Source organism: Schistocerca cancellata, chromosome 7 (assembly GCF_023864275.1).
Source record: "Schistocerca cancellata isolate TAMUIC-IGC-003103 chromosome 7, iqSchCanc2.1, whole genome shotgun sequence".
In the NCBI taxonomy this organism is placed as follows: Eukaryota; Metazoa; Arthropoda; class Insecta; order Orthoptera; family Acrididae; genus Schistocerca; species Schistocerca cancellata.
In genome coordinates this window covers 340,475,110-340,497,387 of record NC_064632.1, presented here as the reverse complement: position 1 = coordinate 340,497,387, position 22,278 = coordinate 340,475,110, and the positions used below count along the sequence as shown (strand labels likewise).

The 22,278-nt window shown below is 36.5% G+C and overlaps 1 protein-coding gene across 1 annotated transcript in view; it reads right to left on the bottom strand.

Moving 5' to 3' along the window:
• LOC126091843 (uncharacterized) overlaps positions 1-22,278 on the bottom strand; it is a 443,987-nt gene that overhangs the window by 54,281 nt on the left and 367,428 nt on the right. The window contains exons 27-31 of the mRNA XM_049907099.1: positions 18,742-18,871; positions 12,414-12,520; positions 9,615-10,088; positions 7,817-7,947; positions 1,580-1,759 (exon numbers count right to left, since the gene is read on the bottom strand). Of these exons, the coding sequence (XP_049763056.1) occupies positions 1,580-1,759; positions 7,817-7,947; positions 9,615-10,088; positions 12,414-12,520; positions 18,742-18,871 (1,022 nt within the window). The remainder of the gene's footprint in view (positions 1-1,579; positions 1,760-7,816; positions 7,948-9,614; positions 10,089-12,413; positions 12,521-18,741; positions 18,872-22,278) is intronic.

Here is a 22,278-nt window from a genome sequence, read left to right as displayed (position 1 = left end):
TATTTCTTAATGTAGTAGCTAGTAATGAACTTTCTTTTACTTCTATAGTAAGATTGCTATTGTATAGCAAACTGGTAATTCTATTCAAAAAACTTTGCAATCAAAACAATAAAATAAAATAATGTACATCATTATGGCTTTCTAGATTGACATTTTATGCTAAATTCTGTTACAGAAAGTAAATTTGCAGTGAAGTATAAAATATTTTACATCTTAATTTATCAGTCTTATCTTAACTATATAAGCTATTTACATCTTTTCATTCAACATATCATCTCTCATCTCGTTAGGAGATTATTAACTTTTATGCCTTCTCTACAGAATAACTTTTAAAATACATAAAAATGAGGTAAGCAGAAAAATGTGGGAACCTTTAAATCAGTGTGCTATTTGTCTGTACAGAACAACTTTATTTTCAGTTGTATTAAAGGCACATTCAAAACATGAAGTTAATGTTACCATCGACACTACTTTCAATATGCAGCAGTTCTTGGACTCACAGAATTCAATATCCCACAGAATAGTTTTATGATTAAAATAAATTGTTTATAAATGAACATGTCCTCTAATTCTTTCATGCTGGCAAAGAAGGAGAGAATGTTCTCAGTTTTCAAGCCACATCAATAGTGCAAAAATTATTGAGCTTTCGACATTTGTACTTGCTGTCACCCTAAGGAGTTAACAAAAAACCAGACAAGTGTGAGAAGGAGTCACACTCTGAGGTTTCAGCACAAATGTAATTATGTATATAGATAATAGTAATAATCACCCATGACCCAACAGCCTGGTGCAAGTCTTTCTACTGGATACCACTTCAGCAACTTGTGTGTCTGTAACATACCCCAAATATAACCTACCTCAGTTACCCAACTGTGGCAAGGATACCTACTGTTTAATATGGAATCTGGACCACATATTGTTTCTGTTGATTCCTCATATCATTGGGAGGTGAAGGCTAGTTTAAAATAAAGACTGAAAAATCCACGGTCTGACCAAGATACAATCCCATGACCTCTCAGTTTGCAGGCATGTGGTTTATTGCTCAACCATCAGGATAACGTATTTATAGATAGTTCATCTATAGGTTTTGATGAGTGAGTTTTCAAGTATCACAATATTTGAACTATATGCCCACATCTTTTGATTGCATTGACTTAGAAGTTTAAGTTATGTACACTGCCAATTCTTGAGACAAAGGGGTTTCAACAGTCAGACCGGCAGACAGACAGACAACAAGGTGATCCTACAATAGTCCCATTTTTACTGACTGAGGCACACCTAAAAATTGCCGTGGCTTGAAAATTAAAACTGTACACAAATGTATTACATAAATTTATATTGCATGGAACAGACCATCTCAAGAGCAGACTTATTATAAATCTAAGTACAAATGGTATCAAATCAGCCTATCATAAAAATTATAAGTAAAGAGATAATAAAAAAGTTCAAATAAAATGTAAGTAATATAGTTAAGTTACTATGAAAGGTAACAACCACAAGAAGAAAGTGGTAGAAGGGAATTGTAGATGAACAACTACAAGAAAATTAATATTTATCAGTGATGAAAAAAGTTACACACCAGGTGGTTCCATTGTCTGCTGGATGATTGTGATGTTCTGAGGTGGTATACTTAAGGGAGCACCATTGGTTCCATTAATTTTTAGTCCACCAGTTCTCAGCATTTCAACCAGTGTTGGCAAAACTACACTCACTTTCTGTACATCTGTGTCGACTAGCCTCAGTGTTGCCACAATACTACCTGTAAATTTTCACTGAATGAACAAACCTAGTAAAAGGTATATTAATTTGTGATATAAGCAAGATGTTATCACTATAAAATGAATGAGAGGGCAGTATCCATAGCTTTAAACTAAATAACATTTTTGTTTCAATTTGACTAATCGATTATGTATGTTTCACACTACTAGCCTATTGATTGGGTAATGTGTTTCTCTGATTCTTTCTAAATCTTATAGTTGCTGATGATTGTTCTAAAATTCACAGATGTTGACATACTAGCGAATCCAAGCACAGCTTCACAAATTTTCACTACCTGTAAAGTGTAATGTTGAGCTGAATAATGAATTAGCTGGAGAGGAATCAACTGTGGCAAAGCTCCTGAAACTGCAAAAGAAGATACTCTGAACATACTGGATGAACTCTGAGGATATATGGAGAGATGAGTGGCAGTCGGCACTAATCCACCCACTCCATAAAAAGTGAGACAGAAAGGATATAATAATTACAGGCATATTTTATTACTATCTGTTCCATACAATATCCTCTCGAAAGCAGTCCAGAACAGAGCTGAAGATCATCTCAATGAACATACTAGTTAATATCAGACCAGATTCAGAAAAGGATGTTCTTACACAGAACAGATTTTCGGTCTGGAAAGCATAGTCAGGAATGAGATGACTGGTAGGTATGACTATGTGGTTGTATTGATTGATTTAAAAAAAGCACATGACTCAGTTGACCGTGAGCCATCATCACTGTTCTGGAAGAATCTCAAGTGGATAACACATCAATAAGTCTGATTAAGCAGACTCTAACTAACACTGTATCAAAGTGAAATTCATAGGAAGATCTCGGAGCCCTTTGAAATCAAAACTGGATCAAACAATGCAATGGAATCTCTCCACTCTTGTTTATCTGTGTTTTGGAAAAAGTCATTAGAGAATGGAGGAACGCACTGAATGAAGAAGAATGGATAAGACTAGGGATCAAACTGAAAGGGGTGTACAATGATTACTTGATCTTTGTGGATGACCTAGCCATTTTTGCCAAGAGTGTTAACTCAGCAAACATAAAGACTGAGCAATTGACAGAGATAGCTGAGGAAGCAGGATTATAGGTCCCCTTTGAAAAAACATAATATGTGGCAAACATCAGTGATGGGACAGAAGGGATGGTTTTAAACCAAGGATAGATTACTCTTGTGAAGAAATTTAGATACCTAGTTGAGGTAACCCAACAGAATTGCTCAGAACAGGAAATGATCAGTCTTAGGATCTGTAAACTGGACTGAGCTTAAAACCTGGTGAAAACTTCTACAATAAGAAACTGCCGAGTACTGGAGGCAAGTTAAGACACTATGATATGGTTCTCAAACCAAAAGGATTATATGCTTTGCAGATTCTGACTATGAATACACAGGGACTAGTCAATATACTAGTCAAAAGTTAATGCCGATGAATTTAGTTCCACAGAAAAAAAAAGCTGTAACACTGATACGGAAATGCTATTACTCAGTGGATGAATTCATGCAGAACAAAATGGTAATTTGAGCTAAATACAAACTGTTACATATCCCACTATAAATATATAAATACATTTTAGTGTTATATTATTATTTATTAGTATAAAAACCATTGTAATTGTACTGTAAATCTTTGACAAGTCTCCTGTAAGCAAAATAAATTGATTGCAAGTGTATGTCATGAGATGAATAAACTACAATTCACTGTTACGTTTTGCCCACAAGAGCGTAAAACTATGTCACCCAGTGTCTTTAAGTATATGTCATACATACTTATCTTTTTTATAATAAATAAATAAATAAAGTACTCCTTTCAAGATAATGAAATCTACTATATGTTAGCAACATCCGACAGAGCTGTTTCCTTGTTGTTCTAAGGCTACATAACTTGCACAGAATGCTGTCAAATAAAACAGAATATTCAGTAATATTTCGGGTTTTCTCTTAGGTTCCTGCCTAACAGTCACACCAGAAATCAGGATATTCTGAAAATACTCTACGAAGTTTTTGAAATGATCAGAAGGCTATGATAAGATCTGTCTGCCATAACAGTGAATTTCCTCCAATCGCATCCATTGACTTTGCTAACTCACAACCAAACTGTAACATTGGAATATGAAACAATATCCCTAGAAATTCTGTCATATGCTGAGAAGCAACCAATACAAGAAACAAATATAAAATCCAGCAATCAACCTTATAATAACAAGGTCAATAATTGTCAATCTCATGCTCACCACATCAAAACAAGAGTATGAATTCATATATTCCACCAAAAACAAGTCATTACATTCAGCAATTATAATTGGCTACCATAGACTGTTACCTAATGAGCTACAACATGGAAACAAATTGCGAATAGCAGCACACTGTGGAAGAGTCACTGACACCATAAATGCCCTTTAGCCATACCCTACTGCATTCAATTTGTGGTCTAGATACATTTCTCATTGTGTGCTTCTTATTTCCTTTGAAATAAAATAAACTTGTTGTGGTAATGGAAAGAGATTCATTATAAGCACATATGTTTGATATAGAATGAGGAACTGTATAAAAAGATTGAACCAGTAACGTCACTGATAAAAAAGAAAAGATTGTTTTTCTATGCACACATTGTCAGAATGTCTGATGACAATTTAACAATGAAAATCTGGAATTTCATAAGACCAAAAAGACTGGTATTGTTCTAAAACAGTGATAGAGATCTTAAAGAAATCGTCATCTTGGAGGACAAAAGCAGGGACAGGAATCCATTTAGAAAGAAACTGAAAAACTACCAGGGTTTTAAGCTGAAAGAAGAACTGAAAAGATGAAGGGAGAAGAAGGCAAGAAATGATGGGTTCAAGAGATACTGGCAGGATGCCAAAAGTGGCAGATGAACAAAAGCTAAACAGAATGTCTGATGACAATTTAACAATGAAAATCTGGAATTTCATAAGACCAAAAAGACTGGTATTGTTCTAAAACAGTGATAGAGATCTTAAAGAAATCGTTATCTTGGAGGACAAAAGCAGGGACAGGAATGCATTTAGAAAGAAACTGAAAAACTACCAGGGTTTTAAGCTGAAAGAAGAACTGAAAAGATGAAGGGAGAAGAAGGCAAGAAATGATGGGTTCAAGAGATACTGGCAGGATGCCAAAAGTGGCAGATGAACAAAAGCTAAACATGGAAAATGCAATCCAAATACAACTGAATACATGAAACAACGACTATGAGGTGGCAAGGTAACATTCTCTGGATCGCTCCTCTTGTTTCATACTAACTTTCACATTAAAGGTTCTACCTGTCCATGCCCCTCGCAAACCTGGTACTGCAAAAGCTAACTACGTTGTTCCCTTTGCAAGGTACTGCTACTGTGCAATCCCTACTACATCCATCACACTTCTAAAATTGAGTCCCTTGCACTCCAATACCTGAAAGAGCATTCCAGAGACCACCTCCATAAGTTACCACCCTGCTCCCTGCTAACATCCTACTACCACCTTGGGATACTAATATCCAACCCCTATGCTACCCACATTGTTCCTCTTCGTCAACCCCTCCTAATGCCAGACCTTGCCTAGCTGACCTTTTGAACTTGACACATCCCCCAAAACTCCCTACCAACATTCCACTAAATCAAGAGCTGAAACAATCCAAGGACACTGTTGTTAATCTTGCCATAAGGTGTGTGATGGTGGTGGGTACTTGATGTGCCACATCATTTTCCTTCTTTGTTCCCATTAATGTGTGATAAGCTAGAAGAAATATTGTCAAAATTGTACTTTGTCTCTCCTCATCCCAATGTAGATGCAGGGGGAAAGTCATGGGATGTGTATGCCCCTGGTGACTCCCCCAAAAATGTTCATAGAAATGTAATCTTCCAAGTTTCTAAGGTAACTTTCAGAGAATAAAGTAACATGAAAACTACAAGTCTTGAAAATGGCAATGAACTTTGTAAAAATCACCAGGACACTATTCAATTGTCTGTGTGAGATTGCTTGATGTGGATGGGCTGCCAATCTGACTAGTAACATTCCATCCCAGTAAAAGTACTTGTTCTCAGTCTGATTGTACCTACTGGTAACAACAAATCTGACACAGTTCAAAAGTACACATATAAGTTGAGTAAGAGAAAAAGACCCTCTGCTATGAAAAAAATAACAGGAAGACTGACTTCATGACAGTGGGTGGAAACAATTGAAGGAAATAGCATTCAACTTATTTACATGCTCACATAACCATAGCCTTCAGACCTGGGTTCACATTCATAGTACATGTACTGTAGAACAATTTAGAATCAAGTCCTACCTACTATGTCTCCTTTACTTACGACAACATACAGTTCTGAGCATTTTCTTATTACCATTTTCCTCATTTCACACTGTCATGTTACTATTTTTTTCCTTTTTGTTTTTAAGTAAGAAATACTTGCTTATTATGGTAGAGAATTCCACAAGTATCTTTATCTCCATGCTGTGCAATGGCTTCGCATTAAGATGAGTAGAGCTAGTTGTCTAACTCACAGACCATTTTACTTTATACTTTCACGTATCTTTTTCAAATTGCATTTGCACTACAGTATGTGAAACTTACATAAGCTTTCATAAAAATATGCTCCCAGAAATAAATTCTTAGTGTGTTTCATTATTTTACTCATGTTATTTCTTTCTTATTTTTCACATATTTCTATTTTCCTATGTTTAAAAACAGCTTTACAGGTGGATGATTCTTATTATATTTACTCACTATACAGAGGGGTCCAAAAAAATGTATCCACTGTTTAAAAGTCCATAACTTGCAAACTAATTGACGGAGTTGTCTCATTTTTGGTGAAAGTGTAGCTTAAAGTCCAACTTAAAGATATCACTGTAGGTGTTTGAAATGGTCACCATTAACATCCACACACAAACGATACTGCCAAACTGCAGCATGAACTACTGACTGCAATGTGTTCAGTTGGATATTTGCACATGAATGTACAATGGACTCTTGAAGTTCATCCAATGGGCATGGCTTTTGCCAATAAATGACGCCCTTTAGTGTTCCCCACAGGTAGAAGTCCAGAGGAGTTATTTACTCCTGGCAAATTCACTGCTTTATCTACATGGATGTTTGGATTTTTGGCGGCCCAGTAGATGCAATTGTGGTGATTTACTGTACCATTGAGTTTGAACTGTGCCTCATCAGACCACACAATCATCTCTGCAAACTCTTCATCGTTGCGCACCATGTTAGTAAACCACTCGCAGTACTCCATTCTACGATCTGTGCTGTCCTCGTTCATTGCGTGTAGCAATCATGGGATGTAGCACTTCCATTTTGCTGTCTTCAAAATTCGCCAAACACTTGAGCGACTCAATCCAGTTTCACGGGCACACTGTCTCACAGACTCCTGTGGTGAGCGAGTGAATTGTTGTAACACATGATGGGAGTTAGCTGGACTTGTTACTGTTACAGGTCATCCAGATAGTTGTTTGTGTACATCTTTAATACAGCCTTCAGCTTCAAATTTGTCTTGAATGTGACGAATCGTTAAACGTGTCGGTGGCTCTGTTTGATACTCATTACACCATTGCCGTTGAACCTCATTAATGTTTTTGTGCTTAAAATACCATTTCAAAACTGACTTCCTTTTATCGAATGTAAGCCTTGCGCCAGCCATGTTTACTCGAGTAACTAGGTGCAACTAAGAACAAAACACTGACTATCTGGCAACTGTCATCTGACAAAACAAAACAATGCAATATAACGCTTGTGTGGCGATTGCCAGAACTACAAACTATTACACTATCAAGGATGAGACAACTCCATCAATTAGTTTGACAGTTATGGAATTTTAAACAGTGGATACATTTTTTTGGACCCCTCTGTATTTGTAAAAAATTGTTCAGAATTTATATCATTACATGAAGAGAGATATACCACATTACTGATAACTTAACATTTCAATGCAGAGAAACATTCTCAGCAATATATTTTTTTAGAAATATTGTTTTTATTGTTTTAAAATGTCTCTAATGACAACCAATGACTAAGAGGTGTATAGGTGCTTCATTCAGCTAGATACTTACCATTAGTTAAATATATGCCATATATCATATTACTGGGCATTTCATGCACTTGATCTAGGATCTGTATCTTCAAATGATTTTCAAATTGTTTTTCATTTTTGTTAACAATTTTTCCAAAATCTTCTTCTATTCTGAAACATGCGTATCAAGAAATACTATTCTGGAACATGCATATCAAGAAATACATGCAGAAAATAAAATAATGTGTATTAATGAGTAAGTAAGAAACACATTAGTGAGCAATAATATGCCAAAACACACACACACACACACACACACACACACACACACACACACACACAACAGAGAAGGGAAGAGAGAGAGAGAGAGAGAGAGTGCGTGTGTGTGTGTGAGGGAGGTAGAGAGAGAGAGAGAGAGAGAGAGAGAGAGAGAGAGAGAGTTTTGTTATCAGTAATTAAAAATTTGTTAAAAAGGAGGATTAACAGCTAAACTGTTGCACAAAAAGAAAAGTTACAGGTATTTTGTATCAACATAAGTCTAAGCTTTGGACATTATAATCAATATCTTATAAGGCTGCTTAAAAAGAAACAATTAACAGGAGATGCTACATTGAATAAAGGCACATTATTCAACATGAGATTTGTATAAAATGCAGCACAGTGTAGGCAACAATACATATTCTATCAATATATTTTCAAGATCTTATTAAATTCTTAATATCTTCTGGTGCAGCATTCACTCAACCTGGGACTTTCGCAGCCAGTTTTAAAGACATGGAAAAAAATAAAACAACCTTGTAATAAAGGTCTCAGATACTCTAAGGATGAAACTGAATTCTTTCTTATATTAATTAATTAGTAATTAAAGCATAGAACAAATTAAGAATGAGTCATTAACATGCTTAACAAACACTCTATTTCAATATTATGAGAAGGAAAGTTGCCACTCACCATATAGCAGAGATGCTGACTCGCAGATAGGCACAACAAAAAGATTTTCTCACTTAAAGCTTTTGGCCAATGGCCTTTGTCAGCAATGAAATGATAAGTAAATCAAGACCCTAAGCTGTCAACAGGCATTGATATACATCAACGGGGACAGTTGAAAATGTGTGCCCCAATCGGGACTCAAACCTGGGATATCCACTTACATGGCAGACACTATATCCATCTAAGCCACCAAGGGCACAGAGGATTGTGTGACTGCAGGGATTTATCCCTTGCACACTCCTCATGAGACTCACATTCCCAGCTTAATGTCCACACACTACATTTGTAGTGCCGCTGCCCACTACACTCATTACTCGCGGCACACAATCTTATCGAATCCCATAAGAGTTCGGGCAATGCATGTGAATCCAGCACAGAAGAAGAAGGTCAATGGCTGGTTAGCCTTAACTATATGAAGATGGTATCTGTTCTTTTGGACATGTCTGAAAGAACAGGTACCATCTTCTTATTTGTCAACAATAGACACACATAGGCACACACACACTCATGCAAATGCAACTCACACAGACAATTGCAGTCTCAGACAACTGAGTGTGGTTTCAGTTGCCTGAGACTGCAGTCGTGTGTGTGAGTTGCATTTACATGAGTGTGTGTGTGCGTATGTGTGTCTACTGTTGTCAGAGGCCATTGGTGAAAAGCTTTAAGTGTGAAAATCTTTATGTTGTACCAATCTGCAACTCAGAATCTCTGCTATATGGTGAGTAGCAACTTATCTTCTCATAATATTGTTACATTCCATCCTGGATTTTCCATTATTTGAAAGACTCTATTTCAGCTATAAATGAATGACAAGTGCCTCCTGGCTGTTAAAAGTTTATGTGATTTACCTAAATATGACGTTATATATTGTATTGTTTGAGATAACTTTCCCTGGAAGTCTTGTGGTCAAATGAGAAGTTATCTCAGTTGTAGATTCCTCTGCTGATCCCGTTCCAACTTGATACAGTGATGTTGAAGACTCTGTCACATCACTTCCAGAGGTTCTTTTGGCAGCTGGAGAACTTGACATGGTTGCAGTTGCAGTTGTATCTGCTTCTAATGGAGTTCTTGTATTAGCTGAAGACACTGTGTTTCTGCCTGTTGACAGTACTGTAGTATCTGACACTGACTCAGTCATTTTAATAGTTGATGTGACAGTAGTGGCAGTTGGTGAAGATGAACTTGTTGAAACTACTGTAGACATACGTCCAGTGCTAGATTCTGTGTGACTAGATGTTAGATGTTCCACTGGTCTGACAGTCATAGCAGCAATTTCAGTGATACGAGTAGTTGTTTTTGGAGGAACATCAGCAATAAAAACACTGTAAAGTAAAATAAGAATGAGTCACTGAATTTGCAATGACACATTTATTTTGCTGTTTCTGTAGATATCACGAGTATTAAAATCAATCCAACATAACACAAGGCACCAAAAGAAATTATAAATAATGTATTTAAAATTATTGGGCTATTTTTTTGCCAATTAACAAAACATTAAAATTAGAAAAAGAGAAACTAATAAAATATTACTGCAAATTTGTTCCAAGCATGAAACAAAAGAACACAATTACCAAATTTATTACATGGCCCAGTGTTAATAATTACAGCACAATCTTTACAGTTTGAGTGTATATGCAAGGGTAGATTGTTAAACCTGATATAATTCTTCTAATTTTATTAAGTGCTGTCACTATTGGCAAGAGTGAATCCTGTAATTGTGTTATTCAGACTCTCAGACAGAAGAAGTGACTGCAAAGAATGTGATTTAGGGATGTTCTGGTAACACAAACATTTTTTCCCAGTTTAAAGATCTGAAATTTTCTTCTAGATCTGCTGAGAAATGTTTTGGTTATATGGAACTTCCATGCGTAAGCTTTTTCAGTTTTGAATTTTATAGTATTCTCATGTAGTCTTGCATTAAGAATGTGTTATTCAGTATACTAATACAGTTTGGATCAACACTTTGTTTCTCAAGGACTGTCAGTACAGATTTTGTTGAAACTAGGTTCTTACTCACTATGTATGAAAATAAGATTAAGTGGTAATTCATAGTCACTGCTTCATTTTATAATTTCATTAATCACTCAAAAATGGTGTACTGTGCAACAACCCTTCTATAAGCAGCTTGTTCCTTCCTCTCTTTTTTCCTATGTGGGCATTTGATAATTTTAGTGAATATCTTGCACATTACATATAGGAACCTTGCAGGTGTATAATCCTTAATGTTCTACATGCCTCTTTTCTTGTGAAGGAGACTAATTAAAGTATTATTCCAGATCTGAGTCATTGCTCTTCTTTACAAATATTCATAAATAATTGTTGAAGTTCCCTTTCTATAGCTTTACCCTAGCATTAACCATATATACTGAAACAATGTTCCCTGTGCCCTTCTTTTCTTCATATTTCAAATGACATTATATTCCTCAGTCACCAAATTAAGTGTTACTCAAAGCCATTCATCAAAATTTGATTATATTTAGTGACCCTCATGAATGGATCTTCCTGTTGTGGGATGGATTGCAGGCCTAAATGATACAATACAATCTGTTCAACTACAATAGAGGGGCAGCAGCCCATTCAGCAGTTGCTGTGGCAACAGTCTAGATGACTGACTTATCTGCCTACATAACATCAGCCAACATTGCCTTGTAATGTTGGTACTGTGAACAGATGAAGGCAAGGGGAAACTAAGCTGCTGTTTTCTTAAATGTCATGCAGTTCTACTCTATGGGTTGATGATGATGGCATCCTCTTGAAAAAAATAGTTTGCAGGTAAAATAGACCCACATACAGATCTCTGGGTGGGAACTACTCAGGAGGTTATTGTCATCATGAGAAACAAAATGTGGTCTATGGGTTGAAGTGTGGGGTGTTTATACCTCGAGTAGGAAGGTTAGAGAATTGCAAAAGGGAAATGGATAGGTTGACATTAGATATGGTGGGAATTAATGAAGTATGGTGGCAGGATGAACAGGAGTCTGATCAAGTGAGTACAGGGTCATAAATATGAATGCAATATGAGTAATGCAGGAATAGATCTGATAATGAATAAGAAAATAGATCTGGGAGTAAAATGCTATGATCAGCATAGTAAACACATTGACTGTCTAGAGATAAACTGGAAAATTAGGAAATCTAAAAGATTCTGAAGCATCTTAAACCATTAGTATCCAGAGACAGTGAGTGTGTGAGAGAGTTATTCTTGTGTGAATGTGTATAACTGTTTCTGAAGAACAGCTCTACACAAAAGCTTAAATATTTCAGCATTCTCCTTCTTCGTGCCAGTCTGCAACACAAATCCAACTTTAAGTGGGGAGTAGCTATCTATCCTTTCCATATTCATATTATCCATTGTAGCTTTACTTTTATTTGAATTTTAACGAAAGATGGTATTTGAATATATTTATTACATCTTATACTTTGCATTTTATTTGGCCACAGTTTAGGTATGTATTAACTTATTTTCTGAATGACTTAAGTCACCTTTTTTATAATTATTCCCTGATCCTGCTTTTCCCTTGGCATCCAAATCATCCTTTATTAGTAAATACTTGGAATCTATTGTTGACTTGTTTGCACTCTAGTTTTAAAGACACAAATATTCATCATTTATTGCATAGCATGTGAGACTTACAGCAGAGACATACCTGTAATTGCCAAGAGTTGTACAGTGACACTCCAATACTTGGTTGCGAGGGACCCCATCTGATTGACATGTATTTAGATCCCATCCATTATTACGCCACAAACCACACTGGTGACAAATAATCATAATGTTTTGATGTAAACCAAAAGTTTTATTTTATTGTAATATGAAGGCAGCATTTTATTCATACAATGCTGGCATAACATATATGTCTGTCATTTTAGAACAAGACAAAATACAGAGAGCAGCACTCATGTTTTTTATTTGGCATCTATCTGACAGTAACAGTGATATGTGTTTAAGATGTAGATCTACAGGTGATAGGACAAAGTGTAATATATTTGTGTAGTAATGTAGTGAACAAATGCTACTTTATCATTTTAGAACACAACGAAATAGAAAGAGCAGCATCCATGTTTTTAATTAAGCACCTATCTGTTGGCAACAGTGAGATGTGTTAAAAATATATGACAGGACAAAGTGTAATATATATTCATGTAGGAATGTAGTGAAGAAAGACTGGAATTGTGGTTTACTCATCTGATGACATACATTTACAATCTATTTGGTTTGCACACAGAAGATATGTCAAAAATTTATAATACAATTAAAAGATTTTTACACTAATAATAAAAGTATTATATGAATAATAACACTATAATGATATTTCTTAGGATGTGAAACATTGTATCCAGCTCAAATTTCCAGTTTGTCCTGCATGAATTTATCCACTGAGTAATAACATTTCAGTGTCAGCACCACATACAGTTTTCTTTTAAGTGTACCTAAATTCATCTGCAGCAACTTGTTCCCTTTTAATGTATTATTAATTTTCATTCACTTTGAGGTGGTGGGCTGGAAACACAAAATTTTCTTTGTTTTTGTTACATTGTTAAAGAACAAAATGGTTTCCCTCAAACAGTTCATGTCAGGTGTATTAAAAGACAACAATCTCATATATATATAGGGATGGTAGAGTTCACATTTTAAGTTTTCTAGATAGTGGACAATATGGTTCTTTATGAATTTGCATAAAAGTCAATTAAAAAGTAATAGAAACACTATTGAAGAACAGTTAAAAAATATATTTTTATCTGTACAGAAAATCCAGCAACATCTAGGAACACACTGTAGTGTCACTGCACCAAATAAAAAACACATCATCAGTGTCAGAACAGGCTGACATTAAAGTCATATGCACATCCTATAGAAACAGTAGGATTCCTAGAGTTGAGATGTGCAATTTTAATAGTGCTTCAAGGGCATTTATTTTGTTGTCATATGAACCTAAAAATGTGAAATGTTGTGTAAATAAGATAAAATTAGTTACATAATTTGTGTTTCATTCATCATTTTGCTATTTCTAAATCAGGTAATGAAAACAGTCACAAATACTCTTCTCATATATTTACATATCACAACCAAATAAACTGGCTTTGCATACTGGCAATGCTTTTTGTATGAAATAAAGCTTATTTATGTGGAAGATTTCTGACAGAGTTTCAAGTAAAAAAAATTTAAAATAATAGATAAATTTTACAATCTTATGAAAAGGGAAGTTGCTACTCGCCGTACAGCACAGTTGCTGAGTCGCAGATAGGCACAACAAAAGACTGTCACAAATAAGCTTTCAGCCAACAAGGCCTTCATCAAAAAAAAGATAACAGACACACACACACACACACACACACACACACACACATACACACATGACTGCTATCTTTGGCTGCTAAGGCCATACTGTGAGCAATAGCGCATGATGGGAGCAATTTGGGTAGTGGGGATAAAGGAGAAGGCTGGGTCATGGAGTGGGTGAGAGAGCAGGGTACAGGTGGGGGACAGTAAAGTTCTGTTTGTGGGAGTGTACAGGTGTTAGGTGGGGGATGTATAGGGCAGCAGGGTGCAGTCAGATGGTTAGACAGAGGGCAAAGTGGTGGGGGGGGGGGGGGGGCAGGTGCACCTTTGGAACAGACGGCTGTGGAGTGGGAACAGGAAAGAGGGTAAGCAGGTGAAGGACAATGACTAACAAAGGTTGAGGCCAGGAGGGTTACGGGAACATAGCACATATTACAGGGAGAGTTCCCACCTGTGCAATTCAGGAAAGCTGGTGTTGGTAGGAAGGATCCAGATGCCGCAGGCTGTGAAGCAATCATTAACATGAAGAATGTTGTGTTGAGCAGCATGATCAATAACTGGGTGGTACATCTGTTTCTTGGCTGCAGTTTCTCTGTGGCCATTCATGATGACAGACAGCCTGTTGGCTGTCAAGCCCATGTAAGAACACAGCACACAGGTTGCAGCTTAGCTTGTAGATCGCATGACTGGTTTCACAGGTAGCCCTGCCTTTGATTGGATACATGATGCTTGTGACAAAACTGGAGTAACTGGTGGTGGGAGGATGTATGGGACAGATCATGTATCTAGGTCTACTGCAGGGACACAAGCCATGAGACAATGGGTTGGGAGCAAGTGTTGTGGAGGGATGGATGACATTGTGTAGGTTCAGTGGGCAGCAGAATACCACTGTGGGAGGGATGGGGAAAACAGTGGGTAGAACATTCCTCATTTCAGGGCATGACTACTTCACATCCCTGTGATAGGCCTAGATGCAAGAGATGTCCCATACATCTTACCACCACCACCTACTCTAGTTTGGTCACAAGCTTCACCTATCCCATCAAAGGCAGGGCTACGTGTGAAACCAGTCATGTAATCTGCAAGCTAAGCTGCAATCACTGTGCTGTGTTCTATGTGGGCATGGTAACCAACGAGCTGCCTTTCCGCATGAATGGCCACTGATAAAGTGTGGCCAAGAAACAGCTGGACCACCCAGTTGCCGAGCATGCTGCCCAACACAACATTCTTTATGTTAATGATTGCTTCACAACCTGTGCCATCTGGATCCTTCCTATCAATACCAGCTTTTCTGAACTTTGCATGTGGGAATTCTGCCCGCAAATATATCCTGTGTTTCAACCCTCTTTATCCACAACCTTCTATCCCATAGGCACACCCAGTCTTTTTACTTCTCTCCTCCATCCCCACCTCCCTCCCTCCACCACCCCCAACCTGCACCCTCTGTCTAACCTCCCAATTGCACCTACCAGGTCTACTCTTCTTCCATCTTGTCACTGTATGATCCCACAACAGCACTTTACCATCTCTCCACCTGTACCCTTCTCTGTCTCCATCTCCCTGCCCCTGTTGCTCGCACTCTTGCCTCGACAGCCAGAGACAGCAGTCAGGTGTGTGTGAGCTGTGTTTGTTTGAATGTGTATGTATATGTTGTCTATGTCAGAAGAAGGCCTCCTGGTTGAAAGCTTCCATGTTTGGTAGTCTTTTTGTTGTGTGTGTCTGTGACTCAGCGTCTCCGCTATGTAGTGAGGAGCAACCTATACTTTTCATAGTATTGTTATTATTCCATCCAATATTTTCCATTATTTGATTTTACATAACACAGCATATTGCCAAATAAATAGATAAGAGCATACTGCTCTTTATATCCTACAGAGTCCAAAATAGCAACATCCACCTTGAAAGCAATGATATAGGTTGGTACTCTCATATATACTCTGCCTGCAACTCAACAACTCTGCTTTATGATGTGTAGCATAACATTGTTGTGTTATGTACTTTGTTAGCAGATATAAATTTCATTGAATTATCGTGAAGTCATATTATTTTGTACTTCTACCATTACCTGAAATAACCATAATTTGCAGCCAGTGTAACAGTTAGATGAACAGGGAAGACCACTTGTGCTGATAGGTCTCCACAGACAACTAGAAGTGTGTCGTTTTCAATGATTCATGGTGTTGCTGATGTATGTAGGAAGAGGATTCATATGCAGATCACAATGATCTAACTAATCCTGAAGATACTCACTTCGGCTACATTCTGGGGACTTTGTGGAAAGTTGAATTACATTGAGGTCTTAATCATATTCTTCTGCCTATTTGTAGGTATATCTATCTGTGCAAAATTGAGCATATCTTGTTGAAATGTCCCACTCTTCCCAGGAAAAGCTAACAGTCCTTTGGCAAAAAATATGATCTCTGAGAATTTATTTATAAACTAATCAGTCAAAGGTACCTTCAACCTGTAGAGAAACCTTAAATGTGGAGTAGTGCTTCTAGAGACCTTCATGTAACAGTGAAATAAACATTCACCTTTGATATCATTGGCATTTATAATATACTGAAAGTGCATGCTCAATACACTTTCACTATACAGGGATATGACTAAATCACAAACTTTACTGTTTTAGAAATGCTTGACTTGATCTGAAAGTCAAAAATGACAATTTTTCTTTGCAGTTTGAAGACATTGTTCCTCATACCCATGCCAGCAAGGATTAATGTGTGTACAGACAGTTTTTCAAGCATCTGTACACCTAATTTTCCACTGTCTCAAGTTGCAGGGATCACTTCATGAAAATTGTCATAAAAATGAGTATTTGTGGTACATTAAAACTAACAGTAGAAGTCACTAAAAGGGATTTTAGAATAAATCTTGTATTTCATTGAATTGCTCTGCATTTACAGTGATTTTTTTAGCTAGTGATGTTCACATTAATAATGTTAATTTCTGTAAGAAATGATACTCAAAGGTATGATATTTGATTCACTGCATTCAGCTTCTTTAAGTTAGCTAATAATTGACTTATGCTATATAAACTTATTATCACCTTTCTTAATTTTTTTCATCATTATATTAGCAATGTGTAACAGATTTGATGATTACAGGACACATCAGAGTACAAACATTACAAATAATATCTAACAGTTAGTTAATGGTAACTGAATTGTTAGTTAATGGTAACTGAATTAATTCACTGCAATAAGGCAGACATAAACCAACACAACTGTGATCACATTATTGTTAGCAGGGGTACTACAAGTAGCAGTGGATTGCAATAAAAATCCAAGCCACAGCTCATGGAAACATAAATGAAGCAGTACATTATAGTATAGTTTGAAATGACAATGATAATACAAAAAACTAGTGTTAAACACAGGGTGTTTATAAATGAATATCGGGGTTTTAACGCTTTATAATATTTGTTACATTAAACTTACAGTTATAAATGATATGTCAAATGAAAGAGCAACTCAAAAAGTTGTGTTTGGCACCAGTGCACATGTGCAGCACACAATTTTTCCACTGCCATCCACCAGACACTGTACCCAAGCGCTGGATAGGCTGCATGGGGCCTGACCTAACGCCATGTAATTTTTTCCTTTGGGGCTTCATCAAGGATCCTGTGTACATGCCTCCACTACCAGCAGACCACCCTGAATTAGGAAACTAGACTGAAGCAGCTGTTGCTAAAATTACTGAAGACACACTTATCAACATTTGGGAAGAACTCGGCTATAGACTTGATGTGTGCTGTGTGACAAATGGTGCTTGCATTGAACATTTATAAGGTTCTTGGTAAAACTGTTTGAGTTGCTCTTTCATTTGACATATCATTCATAACTTTAAGTTTAATATAATAAATATTATAAAGGGTTCATTTATAAACACTGTGTATAACAATATTATGAAAAAGAAAGTTGTTACCATATAGCGGAGATACTGTGTCGCAGATAGGCATAACAAAAAGACTGTCACAAATATAGCTTTCAGCCAGCAAGGCCTTCATCAAAAATAGATGACAAACACATGCACATGCACATGCGTGCATGCGCGCATGTGTGGGCAAGCACACACACACACACACACACACACACAAATGCAACTCACAAACATGTAACTGCAGTCTCAGCAACTGAGTAGCAACTTTCCTTTTCATAATATTGCTACATTCCATGCTGGATTTTCTAGTGTGAAACATAATATCCATTGGTAAATACTGATGATAACAGTTAAATAAACTGATAGCTAGAACACACTGAAATCCATGTCCAGCTACCACGATTCATATACAATGAATTTACTCAATCTGCTATTCTCTTAATGTTTAAAACTGAATTTTAACAGACATAATAGGGTAATAAAAGCACAGGTATGATAATGCAAAAGCTACATTGATATTTTTGAGAATATTCTAAAAAAGATTTTGTCTCTAAAGAAGCATCTGCTATTCAGTGCAGAAGTAAAGAGCCATTTCTGTTAGCACTTCATACACTTACATTACACATGTCATTGTGTATCTATATCTTCTGTTTCTGTAGTACAATAGTGAACAATGATTATAGCTAGAAATTGTGTGTGTGTATGTATGTTTCTTTGTGCAACATATAATGTTTTAATAGCTGCTGCAGTCATTTAGAAATAATAGAATATAAACAAAAGTATACAGTGTATATTCTAGTAAAACTCACATGTAAAAATTTTCCTTGCATAGCCACTTTTGTTACAGGAAGGAGTAAGATTAATGGCTCCTTAATCTGTTCATTTTGCAGCACTGTTCCCTTTGAATTCAAGATGGTGAACTCATATACATTGCTGATTCTGCACATAGGTAGTAAATAACATTTATTTATCTTTCAATATAAACACTGCAAGCACTGAATACATAATAATTCTTACATTCAAATGAGGAGATGTTCAAGTGAGTTTACAGAAAAATAGCTGGTTTTCAATAAACAACTTTACAAGTCACTGGAACAAGCACAGGGAAGACAAAATGGCTTGCATCACAGAAAAAGCAACTAAGAAGCAAAAAGTGGAGGAACCTGAAGTAGAACTGAATGAAAAGCAAGCTGAAAAATATAAAAGACAGGCAAGAAAAGAAAATTAATAATCATTGTGAAAGAATGAGGTAATGGAATATCCTTGGTGGAATATAAATAATGAAAGGGGTAAAGGTAACAACTCAATAATAACTGAGATGATGAATTGTGGATATGCATATAAACAAGATGGAGAATACTGCTGAGCTGTCTGACAAACCCTTGTTCAGAGCTAAGGGAATACACATATAAACAATGGAAAATCTTAGATGGAATAACAACAATTTGAAAAGAAGATTGTTACTCACTACATAGAGGAGATGAAAAGTGACAACTATGCTACATTTAAAAGACTGCTGGATATTATTAGCCACTGTATTAATTCTTTCATTAGATATAGACAAAACACACATGTATGCACATGGCAGTATGACTGCCATCTCAAGGCGATAAGGCCTACCTGAGACTGTAATGTTTGGAGATGACAGTGGTCATGTGTGGGTGAATTATGCTCATGTGAATGTGTGTGTTTTGTTGTCTACATCTGCCAAAGTACTTAGAATGATAGTTTATAATAACTAGCAGTCTTTCCAATATGCCTATATGCCATGCAACACCTCTTCTGTGTGGTGAGTAGCTATCTGTCCATTTCATATTGTTATTAGACAATATATATACATGCATAGCTACATTGTTTCAGCTAATTACATTGTTTCAGTACTGCAGCTCAAATGAGGTGAGGTGTTTTATTGGGGAGGGGAGAAAGATGGTGGGGGGGGGGGGGAGAGGGGTTGCAGGTTGGGGAAGGTTAGCTATCAATTGGAAGACAGACACAATGAGCATATGTATGAAACTGGCACTGGTCTGTTTGTGATGTAGGCAGGGGGAGTTATGTGTAGTGCACAATAATGTAAATTAGTGGACTGAGAAAAGGGGGCCTAGGACAGAGGAAGTGGCAACCTGAAGAGAGGAGGGTGTAGGTACAAGATGAGTGGAGTGGAGGTCTTCGGGCCTGGAGTGGAGGTGGTTGTGAGAATGGGTCTACCAGAGATTGATGCCAAGAGTCTTGTGTAATAGAAGGATATGTTGTAAGGACAATTTCCATCTACTTAATTCAGAGATGCTGGCACCAGGAAGCTGTAACAGAGCTATTACATGATACTGCTGTTTTCGCAGATGGCCTCGTCTCCGAAAGAACATAACTGGTTAGGTAAGATCTTTGTGCAACCTCATCCTCACTACCCATGGGTTCCCTTATTCAGGGGTCTGAATGACCTACTCTTCATTTTTAACCTACCGCTATCTGTACCTCTCTCCTCCCAAAGTAAGGAACTATTATTCTGTAAGATAGATAGAGTGGCACTTTTACTTTAATATGTGTCTGTTAGAAGTAGTCCAAAAGGTAAGTAATGGTCAGCAAGTTATAGGATACCTCACACTCACATTTTGTGAAGTGCACAATTTTATATTTCTGAGTATTTAAAGGAAGTTTATTTATTTATTCAGACCATCTGATCATATGGAGTGAAATGTACTGGAGAATACTAGACATGACTTAAATCTAGAGTTGGAAAAAAATAACAATAATTTTGTGAGCACTTATTACAAATAACTAAAATCATGATTACAGATACTGAAAAGTTCATGTATGTATCTATTCATTGAATAGAAACAATGGTACTGTAGATATTTTCAAAGAAATCTTTCAAACACAATATTATAAGAAGGAAATTTGCTACTCACCATATAGTAGAGATGCTGCATCACAGATAGGCACAACTAAAAAGACTCTCATAATGAAAGCTTTCAGCCATTAAGGCCTTCATCAACAATAGTATCATAATATTGTTACATTCCATCCTGGATTTTCCACTGATAGATTTTTCAAACACATTTATACCTAATATAGGCTTACATTTTAAATTATCTGCCACCTTGTTGAACATTTTTGCTCTTATATAGCTTTTACCTTTCTGACACAAAGTTGTATTACCTGGGATTACATGCATGTTCCCTTGCAATTTGCGCATGTGAAAATTTTTTCTCATACCACTACCAGTCATTGCACCACTTTGAAATCTTATCAAGATTTGACTGAACATGCTGCTGTGTTCAGGCAGTACTTCATTACAGTTTACTGAAAAATCTACAAAAAGCCTGAGGCTACTATTAATATTGTCTGCTAAGTCATTATTATACAATATGAAAACAAGGATCCAAAATACCTTTTGGGGGCATGAATGAAGTTATTTCTGCTTCTGTCAATGACTCTCTATCCAAGATAACATGCTACCTCTTCTCAACCAAGAAGTCCTCAATCCAGTAGAAAATTTTGTTTGATGCCCCATATGATCATACTTTCCTCATGTTTTACATTCAGCATATACATTTTTCTGAAGTAAGAGTAACATCTGATGGCAATCAACAGTGAAAAGTAAAGCCAAAGCATCTGTCCTGTCTGATGGTAAAACTCCATCGCCCTCACACACCTCAAGAGACCCATATATTTCAATTTGAGGTTGATTTTAGCTGTTTACCCTTAAATAAAATGCAACCTGTCAGTGCCTACTGTCTCCTTGGGCAATGTCTCACACTTCTCTACTCTACTCTAAATACCAGCTATACAAAGTGCTCTACGCATTGGTTCAAAATTAAGTCCCTTGTTATGGATAAATTTAGCTCAGCGATAACTTCAGTGTATGGAAAAGATATTCTGATGTAACCAGGGCATTAAAATCCATCACAATGTCTATTTGTTGCCTTGTTAGGGATGTACGTTGTGGTGTTGTTATCCTCATGTCCAGCCATTCCCAATCAGAGCTAAAAAAGTGGCCAGGAACAAATGATAAATGAGGTAGAATTTCTTTGTGGCAACAGCTAAATGAGATTAACAAAGATGACGTCTTTTGAACATGTTCATCTGTGCAGCGAAATCTGTTAAAATTACTACTCTTTCTCAACAAGAATAAAATTTTTTCAGTTCACAGATCACATTATTTCATGTTATCAGGAACAATTCCTGTACCTGTCATCTAACTGCCATTACACTTTTTAACTATAGTCAGCTCTGCTTCCTCTTCAAATTCAAAGTCTGTCCTTTGATTACAAAATAAGAGACTGAAATTTACATAAAGTCTGATGATGCTAGTAGAATGTACAAAGAATAATTTTTATTCTTATTTTGGC